General features: G+C 37.0%; 3 protein-coding genes across 3 annotated transcripts in view; 2 read left to right on the forward strand and 1 right to left on the reverse strand.

Annotated features, from left to right (window-relative positions):
• Positions 1 to 17,056, forward strand: part of LOC134648060 (UPF0184 protein AAEL002161) — a 70,429-nt gene extending 53,373 nt beyond the window's left edge. The window contains exons 2-3 of the mRNA XM_063502502.1: positions 15,840 to 16,031; positions 16,870 to 17,056. Of these exons, the coding sequence (XP_063358572.1) occupies positions 15,929 to 16,031; positions 16,870 to 17,033 (267 nt within the window). The 5' untranslated portion in view covers positions 15,840 to 15,928 and the 3' untranslated portion in view covers positions 17,034 to 17,056. The remainder of the gene's footprint in view (positions 1 to 15,839; positions 16,032 to 16,869) is intronic.
• On the forward strand, positions 134 to 1,597 carry LOC134648056 (WD repeat-containing protein 82). Its single transcript, XM_063502499.1, has one exon. It carries the CDS (start codon positions 288 to 290, stop codon positions 1,233 to 1,235), a length of 948 nt encoding a protein of 315 aa, XP_063358569.1. The 5' UTR covers positions 134 to 287; the 3' UTR covers positions 1,236 to 1,597.
• LOC134648488 (ras-related protein Rab-14) lies at positions 10,304 to 15,414 on the reverse strand. The gene is made up of 5 exons (XM_063503007.1): positions 15,265 to 15,414; positions 14,210 to 14,319; positions 13,860 to 14,040; positions 11,401 to 11,583; positions 10,304 to 10,594 (listed from the first exon to the last, which is right to left on the reverse strand). The coding sequence occupies exons 2-5, from the start codon at positions 14,313 to 14,315 to the stop codon at positions 10,423 to 10,425; spliced, it is 642 nt and encodes a 213-aa protein (XP_063359077.1). The 5' UTR covers positions 14,316 to 14,319; positions 15,265 to 15,414; the 3' UTR covers positions 10,304 to 10,422.
• Positions 17,057 to 18,041: the final 985 nt, after the last annotated feature.

Genomic DNA, 18,041 nt, shown 5'->3' on the forward strand with positions numbered 1-18,041 from the left:
GGCCATATTGAGGAGATAGCAGCCATAGACCCAGGCGTACTGAGAGTTTTGTTTGCTACGTTGGTTAAGCTGATAATGTGCTTGAAAAATTTTGTTTTGTACAAAGAACATATCCTAACTGTTTAAGTTACTTTACCTGTGGAAACATAAGTGTCAATCAAAAGTGGTGTGCGCTACAAAGATGCTTTAAAATTTGTATTGAATTCTCAAAACAGAAGCTTTTGCAATTATTACATTCTTTTAAAGAAGGCGTTTTAACAAAACCTGGTTACGAGAATCTGTTACAAATGATGAAACTAGTCGATCCAGTCGTACGGAGTTTTAAGGTCGCTAAGGTGTTCAGGGAAAATACAGACAAAATAAACAGTATAGATTTTTCACCGAGTGGAGAGACGTTAATATCGTGCAGTGAAGATGATCAGATTGTTATTTATGATTGTGAAAAAGGCACACAAATGATTACGGTAAACAGTAAAAAATATGGAGTTGACTTAATACACTTCACACACGCTAAAAATACTGCAATCCACAGTTCCACTAAAGTTGACGACACCATCCGATATCTTTCTCTTCACGACAACAAGTACATCAGATACTTCCCAGGTCACACCAAAAAAGTTGTGACCCTATGTTTGTCACCAGTGGAAGACACATTCTTATCAGGCTCTTTAGACAAAACATTGCGTTTATGGGATCTGCGTTCACCAAATTGTCAAGGACTGATGCACTTGTCAGGGCGACCTGTGGCTGCCTATGATCCTGAAGGTCTAATATTTGCAGCTGGAGTCAATTCAGAGAGCATTAAGTTATATGACCTGAGATCATTTGACAAGGGTCCTTTTGTGACATTCAAATTAAACCAAGAAAAAGAATGTGACTGGACAGGATTAAAATTTTCCCGGGATGGAAAGACTATGCTGATAAGCACAAATGGATCAATTATTAGACTAGTGGATGCTTATCATGGCACACCACTACAAACATTTACGGGCCATCTAAACAACAAAGGTATTCCCATTGAAGCATCCTTCAGCCCTGACTCCCAGTACATATTCAGTGGGTCTACCGATGGGCGAGTTCATGTGTGGAATGCAGACACAGGGTACAAGGTGTGTGTCCTGAATGGCGATCATCCAGCACCTATTCAGTGTGTTCAGTTTAACCCCAAATTTATGATGCTAGCATCCGCATGTACTAATATGGCATTTTGGTTGCCCACTATAGATGATGTTTGAATAGGTGTAGTTTGATATCAATTATTTAATTAAGTAATTAATGAATTGAGCAAAATTGCGTCATACTGTAAGGATAATATGTAATAGCAATGTGTTACAATACAAAATTGTGAAGTTAAATAATATAAGCTACATGCATTACTTCAATGTTTTAAATACAGTATTGTAAGTGGGAGTGGTATTTAGAACATAACTACTTAGTACATGCATTTAGTTTTCATTCCATGTAAACATATAATTTGTATTTTAACTATTATGTAAGTTCTAAATTTACCAAAATATTGAGTATACTGAAATGAAATGGATATACTGAAATGCAGAGTCCCCGATTTCTCTTTTATAGAAATACAATTTCGACACTATAGCTGTGATTTTATTCAACATCCTATTACAAATATATACTTACTGACGAGAATAATTTTACAGTACAGGACACCTCAAAAGAATTTATAGTAAAAACCTGATTAGTTTTTTTTTTTCGTATAGAAGTTCCACCTTTTTGGAAGTGGGTTAAAACTTAAAATGTTAAAACTAATTGGTTGAAGCCTAGTTCATCAAAATCTGCTAAGTAATGTTGGCGCTATGGTAAAAAAGTACTATGTCACAAAACATACCATCACACAGAGATTGGCACAATTATAATTATAACCCTTACTTAAGGCTATATTGCGCGCCCTAATTATGCCTTCATTGGAGTGAAGGAGAAGGATTCCCGCAATTTGCGGATTTCGGTTTTCGCGGTAGGCCCACCTCGATGTGCACACGTGGCCTGCCACGTTGCGCTATCGCTGCGCTGTAAACCGTAGGTATATGTGATAAGGCACGTATTGAGATAGAAGAGAAATAGGTACGGTACCAGCAGCTAGGGGGAGAACCCAAAAAGATTTCAAAAATAAGGATAGGCACTTTCATATAATGCTGAGCGAACATGCTCAAACCAACGAAAATGTGCCCAAAGCCATTTGCGCACCAATGCACTGGCCCACTTTGTACTTAAGTGTTCGTCCCGTCTTTACGAAGTAAAATATAAGTCAATTGAATCCAATGATACATAGGTAAATTAATTGCAGCCTTCCAAACACAGGTAAATATTATTGTGTACAGTCAGCAGCAGAAGTTGCTAAGCGGGCGAGGTGTTCAAAATGATCTTGACGCGATTTTATTTTTAAGAGAATAAGAACGTGTCAAGGTAATTTTGAAAACCTCGCCCGCTTAGTAACTTCTGCTGCTGACTGTACCTATGTGGTACCCAACGAGGCGACGGCATCTTTCATGCAGTTCATGCTCTAGTCTAGTCTGGTGCATGAAGTTAAAAATCTTTTAAGACTCATATTGCCTTACCAAAAGTGTCCACTTAATAACCACGACCCGTTATCAGCCACCGGTCAATGACAAGCCTGGGAGTTTTCATACCTACGCATAAAGCTAAAATGCACTAAAACCGGCCAAGAGCAAGTCGGGCCATGGTCAGTGTCATTTTTAGGGTTCCGTAGCCAAATGGCAAAAAACGGAACCCTTATAGATTCGTCATGTCTGTCCGTCTGTCTGTCCGTCCGTATGTCACAGCCACTTTTCTCCGAAACTATAAGAACTATACTGTTGAAACTTGGTAAGTAGATGTATTCTGTGAACCGCATTAAGATTTTCACACAAAAATAGAAAAAAACAATAAATTTTTGGGGTTCCCCATACTTCGAACTGAAAGTCAAAAATTTTTTTTTCATCAAACCCATACGTGTGGGGTGTCTATGGATAGGTCTTCAAAAATGATATTGAGGTTTCTAATATCATTTTTTTCTAAACTAAATAGTTTGCGCGAGAGACACTTCCAAAGTGGTAAAATGTGTGTCCCCCCCCCTGTAACTTCTAAAATAATAGAATGATAAAACTAAAAAAAATATATGATGTACATTACCATGTAAACTTCCACCGAAAATTGGTTTGAACGAGATCTAGTAAGTAGTTTTTTTTTATACGTCATAAATCGCCTAAATACGGAACCCTTCATGGGCGAGTCCGACTCGCACTTGGCCGCTTTTTTTAAATTATTTAACAAAGTACAACGTAGGTATACTGAGCATGGTCCGACATGCCCTTGGCCGATTTTTAGGGTTCCGTAGCCAAATGGCAAAAAACGGAACCCTTATAGATTCGTCATGTCTGTCTGTCTGTCTGTCTGTCCGTCTGTCTGTCCGTCCGTATGTCACAGCCACTTTTCTCCGAAACTATAAGAACTATACTGTTGAAACTTGGTAAGTAGATGTATTCTGTGAACCGCATTAAGATTTTCACACAAAAATAGAAAAAAAACAATAAATTTTTGGGGTTCCCCATACTTCGAACTGAAACTCAAAATTTTTTTTTTCATCAAACCCATACGTGTGGGGTATCTATGGATAGGTCTTCAAAAATGATATTGAGGTTTCTAATATCATTTTTTTCTAAACTGAATAGTTTGCGCGAGAGACACTTCCAAAGTGGTAAAATGTGTGTCCCCCCCCCTGTAACTTCTAAAATAAGAGAATGATAAAACTAAAAAAAATATATGATGTACATTACCATGTAAACTTCCACCGAAAATTGGTTTGAACGAGATCTAGCAAGTAGTTTTTTTTTAATACGTCATAAATCGCCTAAATACGGAACCCTTCATGGGCGAGTCCGACTCGCACTTGGCCGCTTTTTTATTTTATATTATACCTCTTTGCCGGCATGAGTGATATTTACAATTCTCATGCTCGTAAAGGAGCTTGGAGGATACAACTAAACGGAGTAGCCATTAACAGGCTTTCCCCTCTGTCGAAAATAGGCGGCCAACGGTCATAATGAAACTTCAAGTTGGGTTGCAAATGAACTTGAAGTTTCATTAGGTTATGGGCCCAGTCGTCGTAGTTTTCTTAGCCAGTATAACAATAGTTATAATGAAACTCATTGGAAACATTTAAAAAGACTGTTAAGATATTTACAGAAAACTAAAAGCTATGGTTTAGTGTATAGAAAGTGTAATAGTTCTTTGCATGGTTTTGTGGATGCTGATTGGGCAGCATGTACTATAGATCAGGGATGTTGCGAACATCCGCATCCGCATCCGCAACCGCGGAACTTCCGCATTATTTTCAACATCCGCATCTGCATCCGCATCCGCATAAAATCGATGCGGAGCTTATGCGGATGCGGATGTCGAACAAGTCGGTACAGGAACGTCTTAGCGGCGGCGTAAGTGCTAGGTAATTTCGTCATTACCTATAACGAAATCGTCTAGATCCAGAAAAGTCGGCCAAGTAACTGTTTAATAAATATAACGCACCTATATTCTTGCTCAAATACTAAAAGTTTCGTTTTTTTTTTAATAAAAAAATAATAAAAATGTAATATTTGACGTTTTCTGAGTACCTAATCTTGACATCCGCATCCGCATCCGCATCCGCGGATGTGAGCCTCTAAATATCCGCATCCGCATCCGCATCCGCGGATGTCAAAAAATCTGCATCCGCAACATCCCTGCTATAGATAGAAGATCTTACACAGGTTATTGCTTCATAATGTCGGGATGTGTAATATCTTATGAATCCAGAAAGCAAAGAACTATTGCTTTGTCGAGCTGTGAATCGGAATACATGGGATTAAGCGAAGCTTGTAAAGAGGCAATTTATTTAAAGAATTTGTTAAATGATATCTTAAAACCATGTGAGAGTACACCAATATGCTTATACAGTGATAGTCAAAGTTCACTCAAATTAGCCGCACAAATCCGTGTGGATTAAGTTTGGCATAGACGTTTAGGCCATATTAATGCAAATGAAAGAGGAACTGAAATCTTTCAGTGCACTTTGTATACATTTTCTTTAATGAAACCGTTCAAAAAAGCTGTAGGTACATCTAAGTGATTCATATTTAAATCTAATTGAACACTCAGATGTACCTACAGCTTTTTACACACACAATGTAAACACAATGTATGTTGTTTGTGTACACAATGTATGGACTGACGTTTATCTGACATGGCCATTTTTACGTTACGCATACATTTGACGTTCCCCTCCCCCGCAAAAATCGGCAGACTGTTTTGTACAGAAAATTACAGACATGGCGTCTCCGTTTGATTATATCCTCCAAGTAAAGGAGGTATTTAAGTCGCGTAAGCGGCATATACTTGCTTTTTATACCCCAGAGAGCATAAAGTAAAATCATCTATTACGACCCTTATTAACTTATTAATAAAGTCCAAAATCTGCCATAAAACTTTCAAAGTCTAGTTACTTACTATGAAACAGCTATGAAACTCCAACATTATATAGTCTGCGCGGAAAGAGAATTTAAGAGTCGTGGAATGTATTGGGCCCCATACATTTCACGACTCTTCTCTTTCCGCACAGACTCTATTAAAGGTATATATTATTTCAAAAGGATCAATAGCGCTAGGTGGCGACAGCGCCACGCGCGGCTTATGGCTTTCCCCAAAATTGGTGTGGAACGGATGTACTTTTAGCTACTGTAGCAAAGCGACGAAATCGCGGAGTGAGCCACGCCTGCTACTAGGTACTTAGGTATGCCTAGGTATAAGCAATAAGAATCAGAATTGTATAATGTGCAACGAGGGCGATAAGTGAAATATCGGAAACGAGTAGGGGGTTAATTCACGACAGCCGCAGCCTGGAGTGAATGAAAGACCCGAGTTTGCAATAATATTACCCCAGGAGTCACACACAAAGTTTTTCATCACACTTGTCCGCCATATTGTCACTTTTGGACAAGTTAGGCATCAGAGGCACAGATCCATCCGGCTATAACTGCCTATGGGAGTTACAGCTTTTTTCACAATCTATAACTCCCGCGGAAACAACATAGGCATTTGACCTTCAGTACACCTGCATGAAACAAGATCTTAGAAAAAGATGAAAGTGTGATGAAAATAAAATTTTTAGCTCCTCCACGAAGTTGAAAGCTAGTACGGAAATATTAAGGAGGATTAGGTATTTAAATATTACGGAATTACGTATCCCATTTCCCTGATATCAATATCAGGCGTGGCTCACTCCGCGATTTCGTCGCTTTGCTCGTAGCTAAAAGTACATCCGTTCCGTTCCGCCCCAATTTTGGGGAAAGCCATAAGCCGCGCGTGGCGCTGTCGCCACCTAGCGGCCATATCTGTGCTGATCGTAACAGACGTGTTTTGTTAGTGAGTGAGTCTTCTGTACTGAGTACTATTATTTATTCTGTGTCAATATAAGAAACAGCTTAGGAAAAGAACAAAGTATACACTGTACAAATAATATTTATTTAACACGTTAGTTACACATAATATATCGTAGGTAGTACCTAAACAACTATTCTATGAAATTTATTGTATTAGATGAAAATAACTGATTAACTAGTGTACCTAATACCATTTTGATGAACAAAATACGTGCATATTATAGGGCGAAAAACCATTAGTGTAGGTACATACATAACATAAATCTAAAATGCGACTTTATTCAAAATAATATGAAACCTTTGCTAACTTTTCTTTTGATTGGTAATTTTTTCCATAACACGTCTACCTCCACGATAAAGCAAGTAACCTACATGTATGAAATTGTAGAAGCGATCGACTGCATGCAATTTGATACATTTAGGTTTATAACGTGACGTAACGTTAATACATAATTTATTTATTTATTTAGAAATTTAAACGCGACCGTTGACTCTTGACTGATATACTGCACCACCACCCATAACAACTCATTAAATTGTTTCCAATTTCACTTAGGTAGCAGTAGGTATATAATTAATAATATCTGGGAGACCGAGCTTTGCTCGGAAAACATATAAAATCTCAAAAATTAGCGTTTTCCAGAGATAAGACCTAGCTAGATCGATTTATCGCCCCCGAAAACCCCCATATACCAAATTTCATCGAAATCGTTAGAGCCGTTTCCGAGATCATTGAAATAATATATATAAATAAATATATAAATAAATAAATATGCAAGAATTTCTCGTTTAAAGGTATTAGATATGAAGGGTACACGGAAAGAACATGTCTATGTCTAGTCACTTTTTTCGGAAAATGTGATTTTTATCTCAAAATGTAGAGCTTTTAATGAACTATTAGTTAATTTTTTGCTACCACTGTATAATATAGAAGACCTGCGGGCTGCGGGCGCAGTATGTTTCCATTTTTATAGCTTGTCACTATATGCCCGTTACTTTCGCACTTACATACCTGTTAGAACGTGACGGGCATGCATGGTAACAAGCGATAAAAATGCGACCGGCTACCGCCTCTGGTCACGGAATTACCATACATTTTGATATTGTTCCAAATTTTAAAACCGCTATTACTTACTCAAAATGTTACTAAAGTGACTCGACAAGTTCTTTCCGTGACCCTTCATATAAGTGCCATGGACATAACGCACTAAGTATTTTAAATGCAATTTTGGGACGTGACAACTTGCACGTGACATTTTTCTAAAGCATCTGAAATGGTTCTTTTTTACAAATTAGGTCCCTGGTTTAGTTTGCATTTATTTTTATTTTGCACGCATTTTTAGATTTTGGATAATGTATCCTGTAACGGATTTGAAAATAATCAGTATACATGGTTCACAAACATTACAACAGTATTAGCTAGTATTACCTCAACTTACACACACAAAACACACGTGTGTTTGGTACTTTGTAATTCGATCAGAAATCTATCGTTAGGTATCTAAAATATTTGTGATAATTTTCATTTATCATTCAAATTATTAAACGTACACTTGTGAATATTGCACACTTGGTTAAATTTCAACAGCTTGGTATACCTAATGATACATTTCCTCCTAGAGGGCGAGGCGGCGTTAGAAGCTTCTTCATAGAAACATTCAGCGATAAGATGAATAACATAGGCAGTCAGTAATTTTCTCGCGAATCGTATGAAATTTTACATTAAGTACATATGTGACGTTATCTATGAAAAGGGACCTTATTGTCGATGGCGGTTACGCCATTATTAACGATGCTCCGATGGGTACAATGCCGCGCGGCGCTGTGCGGCGTAAGCGCCATCGACAATAAGGTCCCTTACACTTTACGTGCCTATGTCGAAAATTTATTTAAAGGGCCATAATTAATTATGTACTGTAAAACGTTGTACGATACATGCGTGCGAATAGAGGTAATTTCCTAATTTTCGCACTTGTATCGTATGTACTATTCCGCCCTCTAGTGGTCTACTCTACCGCGGACTTTGAAATTCGGAGTTTCAGTGTTTCTACATATTATTATGTCACTCGTGCATCGTAAGAGTGATAGAGTAGGTACTTAGAATTTCGGAGTTCGTGATAGGTCCCCATATCTTTCGCCGGAGAAGAGGAACCTTAACAGTGAAGTTTTCTTAGCTATATACCATCCAGTTCTCTCGATAAACTACAAAAGGGAACAAAAATATTGTTATAATTTTGTTTCGACATAACAATTAGTCTTCCATAACAAATACAACATTCCGATGATCCCTAACACCAACAGTATTTTACTCCTTTCTCAGCCTTAAAACAATTTCATGAATATTATGATTGTGGTTCGGACAAATCACACCATTGGCTAACTTTTTGTCAACTCTGTAAGATAAATGAAAACTGACATTTAAAATAAACAATGTTATGTTTAATAATTTGAGTTTCTTACTTCTGTTTATAAACATGGTTTAATAAATAAATTAATACAGCACACAAGTATTATACACAATAAAAAAAAATCGGTTAAAATTATCAACCTATATAAATCACTTTCTGACAACTTTGCCTTCTGGCTTCAGATGAATGAAAAAATATGAAAACCCCTTTTGTTCTAAAGTAATGCACCATAAACCAGTGATTGATTTGGAATGTAAATAAGTAGAAACAGAATGGGACTCGTTAATACTCTTATTTAAGATCTTATATATTATTTTAAATACTCTAGTTAACTTATCGATTAAAAATGATATCCCGAAAGCATTAGTGCACACTGATGTGTGGAGACGTGCCCACTGGCCGCCACTCGTGACACATATTACATAATACTAGAACACATACGCCACTCCCATACAAAAACCGAAACTAGTATTCTACCACAATATTTCCTTTTGAAATGAACTTCAATTAAAATAATTATTAAAATCAGATTTCTGACTAATAAAAGTATTGTCAGTGTCAGTACCAAATGATTAAGGTCAATGTGGCTATTCCGTCTACTAGCGTTTTTCTCGAACAACGAACAAAATACGTTCATCGACAAAGCAGCGATTGCTTTTAGTTTCAGCAATCAAAAACAGATGTTTTTTTTTTCCTACGATTGAAAATGCGCTCGTAGACGGAATAGCCCCTATGACGGAATTAGCCACATTTACCTTATGGTAATCTTTAAAAATAGGCTAGCCAATTTGAAATTTATTTCACAAAAATACATGGTCGCATACTTTACGCATCCACTGACTATATACTAGCTAAAACTTTTAGAAAGCGGTTTGATTTTTGTTTCTAGTGGCGCCTTAAGAGCCCATCAACGTGCACACTAGCGCCACTGCTAAATAATCGTAATTATTTTAATTTTACGAAATACATTTAAAAAAGGGGGCCGCTACGTACTGTATCTTGTATTAAAGTACTTTTTGAGTACATCAAACTAGTTTCTATGTTGCTGGATTCGTCAATCTATGCGTCCAAAGTAAAAACGGCCGTTTTTGTTTTGAGTTCATAGATTGACGAATCCAGCAACATATAAACTAGTTTGATGTATTCAAAAGGTACTTCAATACAAGATACAGTACGTAGAGGCCTCCTTTTTTTAAATATCTTTCGTTAAATTGAAATAATCACGATTATTTAGCAGTGGCGCTAGTGTGCACGTTGATGGGCTCGTTTCATAAAGAGAAGTCGATTTGACACCAAGCAAACTGGCCTTGTCGGGATGGTCGAAGAGTGGGCTCCGGGCCGTGTCACGAGTACACGGGTCAAAAACTTTTAGTATGACTCGAGGTTAAGCGTCTTTCCTGTAGATATCAAAAATAAACGGACTTTAAAGCCTAATTTTATCGACTGTTATACCTTCTATTTTTAAAATTTGTATGGTGAATGTCTTAGAAAAAATGTAGGTACGCGAACCGTTAACTTTGGTAATGTCCGCAGAAAAGACGCCGGTTTTCCCGAACGTTTCTGACCCAGCCGCCCGTGGCCAGTTAGCAGGCGCAGTTGTCCTTGGCGGCGGGCGGCGCGGCCAGCGGGCGGCCCGGCGACGCGGGCTTGTGCTGCACGCCCGACTCCGCGGCGTTCAGGTCCAGCCTGCCGTCTTGAATACTCTGATATATCTTTTTGGCGGTCTCCAAGAATGCCTCCTCCACGTTCTGGCCACTGTAGACAACATTAGCAAAATGCAGTTGATACCTATTATCTATTATCTAATCTAATACCTTTAAACGAGCAATTCTTGTTTATTTATATATATTTATTTATTTATATATATATTTCGGGGATCTCGGAAACGGCTCTAACGATTTCGATGAAATTTGCTATATGGGGGTTTTCGGGGGCGAAAAATCGATCTAGCTAGGTCTTATCTCTGGGAAAACGCGCATTTTCGAGTTTTTATATGTTTTCCGAGCGAAGATCGATCAGCCAGATATTAAGTATTATATATAACCAACAGTTTGCATAAAGATTCCAAGATAGAGCTTGGTGTAGGTACCTCCGCTAGAAGCTAGTAGAAAGATCCGCTAGGGGAGGCCCCTATAGGTACACCCCGACTCATTTCTAATAAAGATGTTTTATTTCGCGACTATGATATATAGAAAAAAATGGCTGTCTTTCTGTTTTTAACAAGTCTGGAGTTGAACTTCTAGTGATCGCGATAGCGTGTCTGCCATCTCGCTCTCAATCGCCGGATACCTAAAACGAGTAGTTGAGAATGCAGCAATCCAGGATTACCCTACCGTAGAGATTACTACTACACATGGGAGAGTAGCACGCCCTATCTCCCTCTAACCGCTGCGTAAATACGTGCGGCTCCGACTCCGGCGGTCGCCGATACCGACCCATGTCCCATAGGACTTTTAATACAAAATGGGGGTCAATAATGGACAAAGTTCGCCGTAGTTCTCAGTTCGGGACGAACTACTAGTCTAAAAAAGAAAAATAATCAGAAATTAATGTGTACTTACGTTTTAGCACTTGCTTCTACAAACATCAGGCCATTTTCATCAGCAAATTGTTTGGCTTCCTCATATGTTACGTCTCTCTGGCCGTCTAAGTCGGACTTATTGCCGATCAGGAATATCACAGTGCTCGGGTTGGTCAAATTACGTGTGTCCGTTAGCCAGCTGCTCAAATGATTATAAGTGGACCTGAAAGTAAAATAAATAAAAATAAGAAGTGTATTCTATTCACGCCGTGGTGTGGCCGGCGAAAGCGAGCGTTGCGAGCGTGAGCAGTGGTATTCCACACAATTGTTCGGGCATGCCCGGCTGACGACTGCCAAGAGCGATCATTAAAAGCTAAAGTCCTAGCTAAAGCTAGTATGAGAGAAACAATCTCATCGTGGCGTGCTCTTACGTCCATACGTAAGAGCACAACAGGGCCGTGACAATTGTATTAAGTATATAGTTATTATCCTCTGCCTGCGACTGTCAGAATGTTTGTACGTGTACTTATATTATATTATAGCCTTTTCTTCCATACTCATTCTTTTAGTTTATCTTAGTTGTTTTGTTTGTTTGTATGGATCCGTCTCTGGGTGAAGGCCTTCTCCACCTCCAGTTGTTTCCAACTTTCTCTATCTTCTCCTGTCTCCATCCAATGTTTTCCATTTTGCTATTTGGGTATTTCTGGCTATTTTTAGACTTGTTTTAATGGCAGTTTCAAGCATGTTGTAATAGGGTTGGACATATTTGGGTTCCATTTCATAATCTAAGTTAGTTTTCTAAGTGTCTCATGTAAGTTTGTATTTCCTTGTCTGTTTTTGGAGTTTTTACTGGTGTTTGAAATTTTTTCCTGCTTAATTTCTGATTTGAAAGTGTGTAAGCGTGTTTTAAATCAAGTATGATCACCTGTCTTGCTCGATGATAAGGTTTAATTTACTGATTTACTTACTTTACTGGCAACAGTGACAACTTACTTTTAGCAAAAAAACGTAGGTACCTCCTTTTTTAGGTACAAATCCGTGGAGGAATCGGAGACTAGACAATATTCATAACCCTCTTTTATTCCGTAACAATGGAAATTACAATTCTTATTTTCAGACCCTGTGGAATGCGCCATACACAGACCAAATATGAGCCATATCCTTCAGGCCCTTTAGCCAGGGTTCAGTGATTCCTAACGTTTGATTTCACGTGTCGAAAAGTGTGCGTAACATAATTAGGTATTGATTTAGTAAATCCCACACAGCGACCATTTGCAGTATGGCGTGTGTGACCGTGGGGAGATGAAACCTTAGATGGAAACTGGTGGATCAGTAGGTACCTACTGTGCAAGTGGAAGGAGAGAAGGGTGCTAGGCCCTCAACCTTCTCAAGGCGCCTCCTATAGTAAGTATATCCTCCTAAATGTCTAATACATAGCAAAATGGCAAGGTTTGCTGAGTGCCTTTCCAGTATTTAACCGAATATCATGTATTGATATCAGAAGGAACAAGTGCCAGTTGCAAACAAGTTGGGAGCCTACCTACCACCATAGCTGGGCAGAAGTCCGTTAATCCGTTAATCGTTAATTAACGAAGTTAAGTTTTCGAGTAACGGATTAACTTTTAAGTTAACTTTAAAAACCTGTAACCGCCTTGTTAACTTTCCTTAAGTCCGTTAATCGTTATACCTAAGTACCTACTCACAACGAGGCCGCGCGCTGCCGCGCCGCGCCGATCAAGTACCGACTACTTTGCGTTAGGTTTGTATGCAGTGCAACTTTACATAGCGCGAATCGTACTACTGACTAAGAGTCTGATATTGCTTACCCCGTGCGCCGTATCAATTTTGTTATTACGAGAGTATGACAGAGTCATAGCGGCAACTTGAGCAGTTGCCATATAAGATACACGGGTGCGAGCGAGACAAATTTAACAACTTACTATTCGAGACCGATTATTTCCTATTGCGTATATTTACGATTTCGAGTTAACGATTAACTTTAACTTCCGTTAAAACTTTTGAAAAGTAACGTTTTAACGTTTAACGAAGTTAACTTTTTATTTAACGGATTAATGATTAACGAAGTTAACTTTTTGATTAACGGTGCCCAGCTCTGCCTACCACATAAGATTTTTAAACAGGGAGTTAATAGCTAACGTCACGTGTCACGTCAGTTTGACCAATTTCGACGTTATTCTCAAAATTACTCACAACAACAACAAGACAAGTTTATTTTGCTGTCTAAGAGAGAATGAAAGCTAATCAAGTTAATTTCTTGTCTTTGTAAGCCCTTAAATCTTAAACTTCATTGAAATTGTTAAGAGCCATTATAGACAATGGTTTGGAAACATTGCTCACACATACACATACACTAGACAAGTAGACAAATATATGTATATGCAGTTATGCAAGCACGCACACTACTGTGCACTCTGTATAGCAAGTGTTTCTGCAAATAGTTGCCACTGTAGCAATGCTTAAAAAGTGGGTCTTTCTTACCTTCTTGTTATATCATACACCATTAGTGCCCCAGCAGCACCTCTGTAATAAGAGCGAGTGACAGCTCTGAACCTCTCTTGTCCAGCTGTGTCCCAAATTTGTAATTTGATTTTTTGCCCCGCAACTTCAATTATCCGGGTTCCAAACTCAACACCAATTGTATGAGGGCAGTCAGCCATAACTGCAACAAAAAAAACTTGATAAAGAGTATACATATGCCTTTGCAGTTAACATGGTTAGGAAGGCTAAAAGAAATCAACACAGGTATATTATAAGCATATACATTTTGATAAGAAACATAGCATATAAGATAATATATTATTAGCACTGTAATCCTAAACTATACTTACATTTTTTCTCTGTGAACTGATGCAACAGGCATGATTTGCCAACTCCCATATCTCCAATTATTATATATTTGAATATATAAGAATAATTGTACGGTCCTGATGTCATCTTGCTGAAAACAGAAGTATTCCATCTAAATAGCAATAACAGAAGAACAAAGAAGACTTTGAATTAATTATCAAGCAGAAAAGACAGAAAATTTAATGGATCTGCTGGTTTCAAGGTCAATATCTCTTTTTTTTACATGACCATTGAAATTATTATGAGTAACTCACAATTAATTATAATGTGTTTTATATTCACATTTTCTTTTAAACAATATGTATGCTTTTCATCATTAATTATGTTCCTACTCATGAGATGTTCTGGAACTAAGCAAGCAATGACCAAAAAGTTTTATACCATCAAAAGTGTACTAAGCCAGTAATACAACATCCCACTGAATACCTTAAAATGGTTCCAACAAACCTGTGTTATGATCAGAAGTTTTTAAATTTTGTTTGTTCATAACACTACTCAGTCAAAAAAAACTAGTTTATTGTACATTTCAACAGTTAATTATAAGAAGAAATATCATAAGTTATCAAGCAGTAAAGTCTGGCAGGCCGAACTTAATGAAGCACAAGATGAGGATGATGATAAGTGTAATAAGTATTACACTTATTACCCATCATGTAAATATAAAGTAAGAAGATGTAAGTATGAAATATCCTAAGTTCTAGTCGCTTAATGGGATTTCATAACCAATTTTTGTTGTATTGTTGATAATACTATTACTTATTCTGTGGTATTGTATTGTAAGTCGTTATATAAAACACATTTACTTCGACATATACTGCATTTTGTGCATAAAACTTACTGAAGTGTTGCATATAAAATGATTAGTTAAGTCGTATTTCCTGAAAAACTTAAAGCACTAACACAAAAGGAGGATAGGTTTACTAGACAATAAAAGGCGTATACAAGGCTTGTCACAGTGATTGATTTAGTAAAACAAATATAAGTTACTAAATGCTACCTGTAGCCTAGGAATATCTTACTTTCAAATCGTACTTACATTTTTCAATTATTAAAAGAAAGTGTCAATAATTAAAACAAAGACTTCCTTTGGTGATTGCCGTAATTTTCTATTTTTTATAAATCGATGTTTTCACCACTGCCTCAAAAAAACGTCATCACTCAACACTTTGACAGTAGAGCATAGATAATAAATAGCTGCGTTCACGACAAAATAAGCAATTATTAGGGTTGGCACCACTTCGAGTGTCGAGTAGATTTCGAAGATCAGCGAGCGAGCGATCGATTCGGTACGAGTGTGGAGGGGCTTTAAATCCGTAACAGACTACCTCACCGCACCGCGACTTTTGTGCGCCAAACCCATAAGTGGGGTAATCTGCTATACTTGGTCAACCAGATCTTGACAGTAGAAAAACGCGGCACATTTGAAAAATGTAGGCGCGAAGGGATATCGTCCCATAGAAAATTTGAATTTCGCGCCTTTTTTTACTGACAAGATTTGGTTGACCAGCTATAGGTCTTTTATCATACCCTTGAAAATATATTTATAATGATCTATGAAAGTAGTCACTTGACACGAGGTCTATCTTGTCTATCATTTTTGACATCTTAAACGATTTTGCGATACATTACGTTCTACTGTTTTCAAAAAACAAATAAAAATATTATTTTATTTACCTTTTGGTAATATTTCTGTAATACAAATGGCTGGTCAAGAGAACAACAAGCCCAATCAGGATAAAGCTGAGGCTGATAGTGAAATTGCGCCGAGCGATGAAAACAACGACGATAATAATATTTGTGAAGGTAAAGGTTTTTCAGAATAACAGTTCGTATTGTTAGGGCCCGTGCGGAAAGAGAAGAATCGTAAAACGTATGAGATCCAATACATTCTACGACTCTTCTCTTTCCGCATAGACTCTAAATATCTACTCAATAAAGTATGACAAATCTATCATTCAACCGTTTGTTCACGAAAACATCCTCTGTCCGATCTCTATGCTCTCTCTATGCTTTGTAACAGAAAATGTATGATAATTTTTAGGGTTCCGTACCCAAAGGGTAAAAGACGGGACCCTATTACTAGTCTAGTCCGTCCGTCCGTCCGTCTGTCACCAGGCTGTATCTCATGAACCGCGATAGCTAGACAGTTGAAATTTTCACAAATGATGTATCTCTGTTGCCGCTATAACAACAAATACTAAAAATTAAATAATATAAATATTTAAGGGGGGCTCCCATACAACAAACACAATTTTTTTGCTGATGGTGCGGAACCCTCCGTGCGCGAGTCCGACTCGCACATGGCCGGTTTTTTTAAAGTATGTATCTATGAGCCTTAGTTGCCCGAAAATAAATGAGATTTGATATGTATCTAGCCCATACGGAATAAGAAGGCAGTATACATTTTCCAACATTTTGTCATGTTACCAGTACTGTACATTACACAAAGAGTGCTTATTAGACCAGCTGGTCACTTATTATAGTAAAAATATAGGTACTACAAGTATTTACTATGTTACAACTTAATAATGTGCCCTATCCCATTTTTTAAGTATGTTGTATCTATTCTACATATATTCTCGTTCAGTAAAATGCTGTGCTTAATAATATAATCATCACTTAATCAAATTCACCTTTACAGAGTACGAAATGTTGGATTCAAAATTGGATGAGCTAAATACTGCACTTGATTTTCTGGAACAAAAGAATGATGATATTCACAAGAAATTGAAGGAACTTCTTCAGTCTAACATTGACATTAGACAACAACTGCAAAATGAGAACTCCACCTCTCCTGACAAGTAAATTAAATGTGAATAATTAAAGGATGTTATATTTATATTAATTATATCTTATAGTCCATATTTAGACAATATCATATACATATATTACATATATATTTGCATCCTGATTACAAACTGCATTAGGCATTCAAAACTTCTTGTTTTTACTTTTACACATAGTAAGTGCTTTTTGAACTTTCACTCAAATAGTTGTTATTTAATAAGTAATAATTTCAGAAATATTTGTTGATAATTTGCCATAAATTAAATTATTAAATCATTTTATAAGTATATTACAATTATTATTGTTATAGGGCATGATTGTAATGATGACCTAGACTATGAAAGTAAATTCCAAATACATTTATTGATTGTTAGTGTGTGACAGCGCCATTTGCACCATCCTACTAACCCGGTGTTAACCAGTTAAACCTTGAGTTACCATGGTTACCTGTACAATTTGACCCTGGGTTAGTGGTTTAACCTCAAGTTAGTGGGATGTTGCAAGTGGCGTTAAGGAAAATATCCCATGCAAGTATGCAACACAATTTTCAGTTTGTTTTTTGCTGGCAACACACATTCATTTGTGTTCTGAAGTTTGTGTATGATCTTTAATAGTACCAAAGCTGTGTGTTGTATGCTGAGTTTGTTAATTTATTTCAATCCATTTAAGTAATAATTTGTTATCATAATGACTGTTATTCTACTTTCATACCCAGCCAAGGTATTATGGGTCTTTTGCTATTACAATTAAAACAACATATTACTTCAAAGTCTCAATCAAGATGCTTACTGTGATAGAAATGTTACTTGAATAACTTGTATTATATTTAGGTATTAGACCTTTGATTGTTGTTTTTTTAAAAGCTATAATCAGATTTTGTGTAAAGGTGGTGAGAGATTATTAAAGATTTTTTAAATTGTGACTTAACAAAACAGAGATTACTCACTTCTCTCAAAATTTTATTTAGTCTCAACATCCCTAACCGCCTCTGTGTATATAAAATGTAAACTGAAAAGACAAGGTTAA

Source organism: Cydia amplana, chromosome 5 (assembly GCF_948474715.1).
Source record: "Cydia amplana chromosome 5, ilCydAmpl1.1, whole genome shotgun sequence".
NCBI classification, from domain to species: Eukaryota; Metazoa; Arthropoda; class Insecta; order Lepidoptera; family Tortricidae; genus Cydia; species Cydia amplana.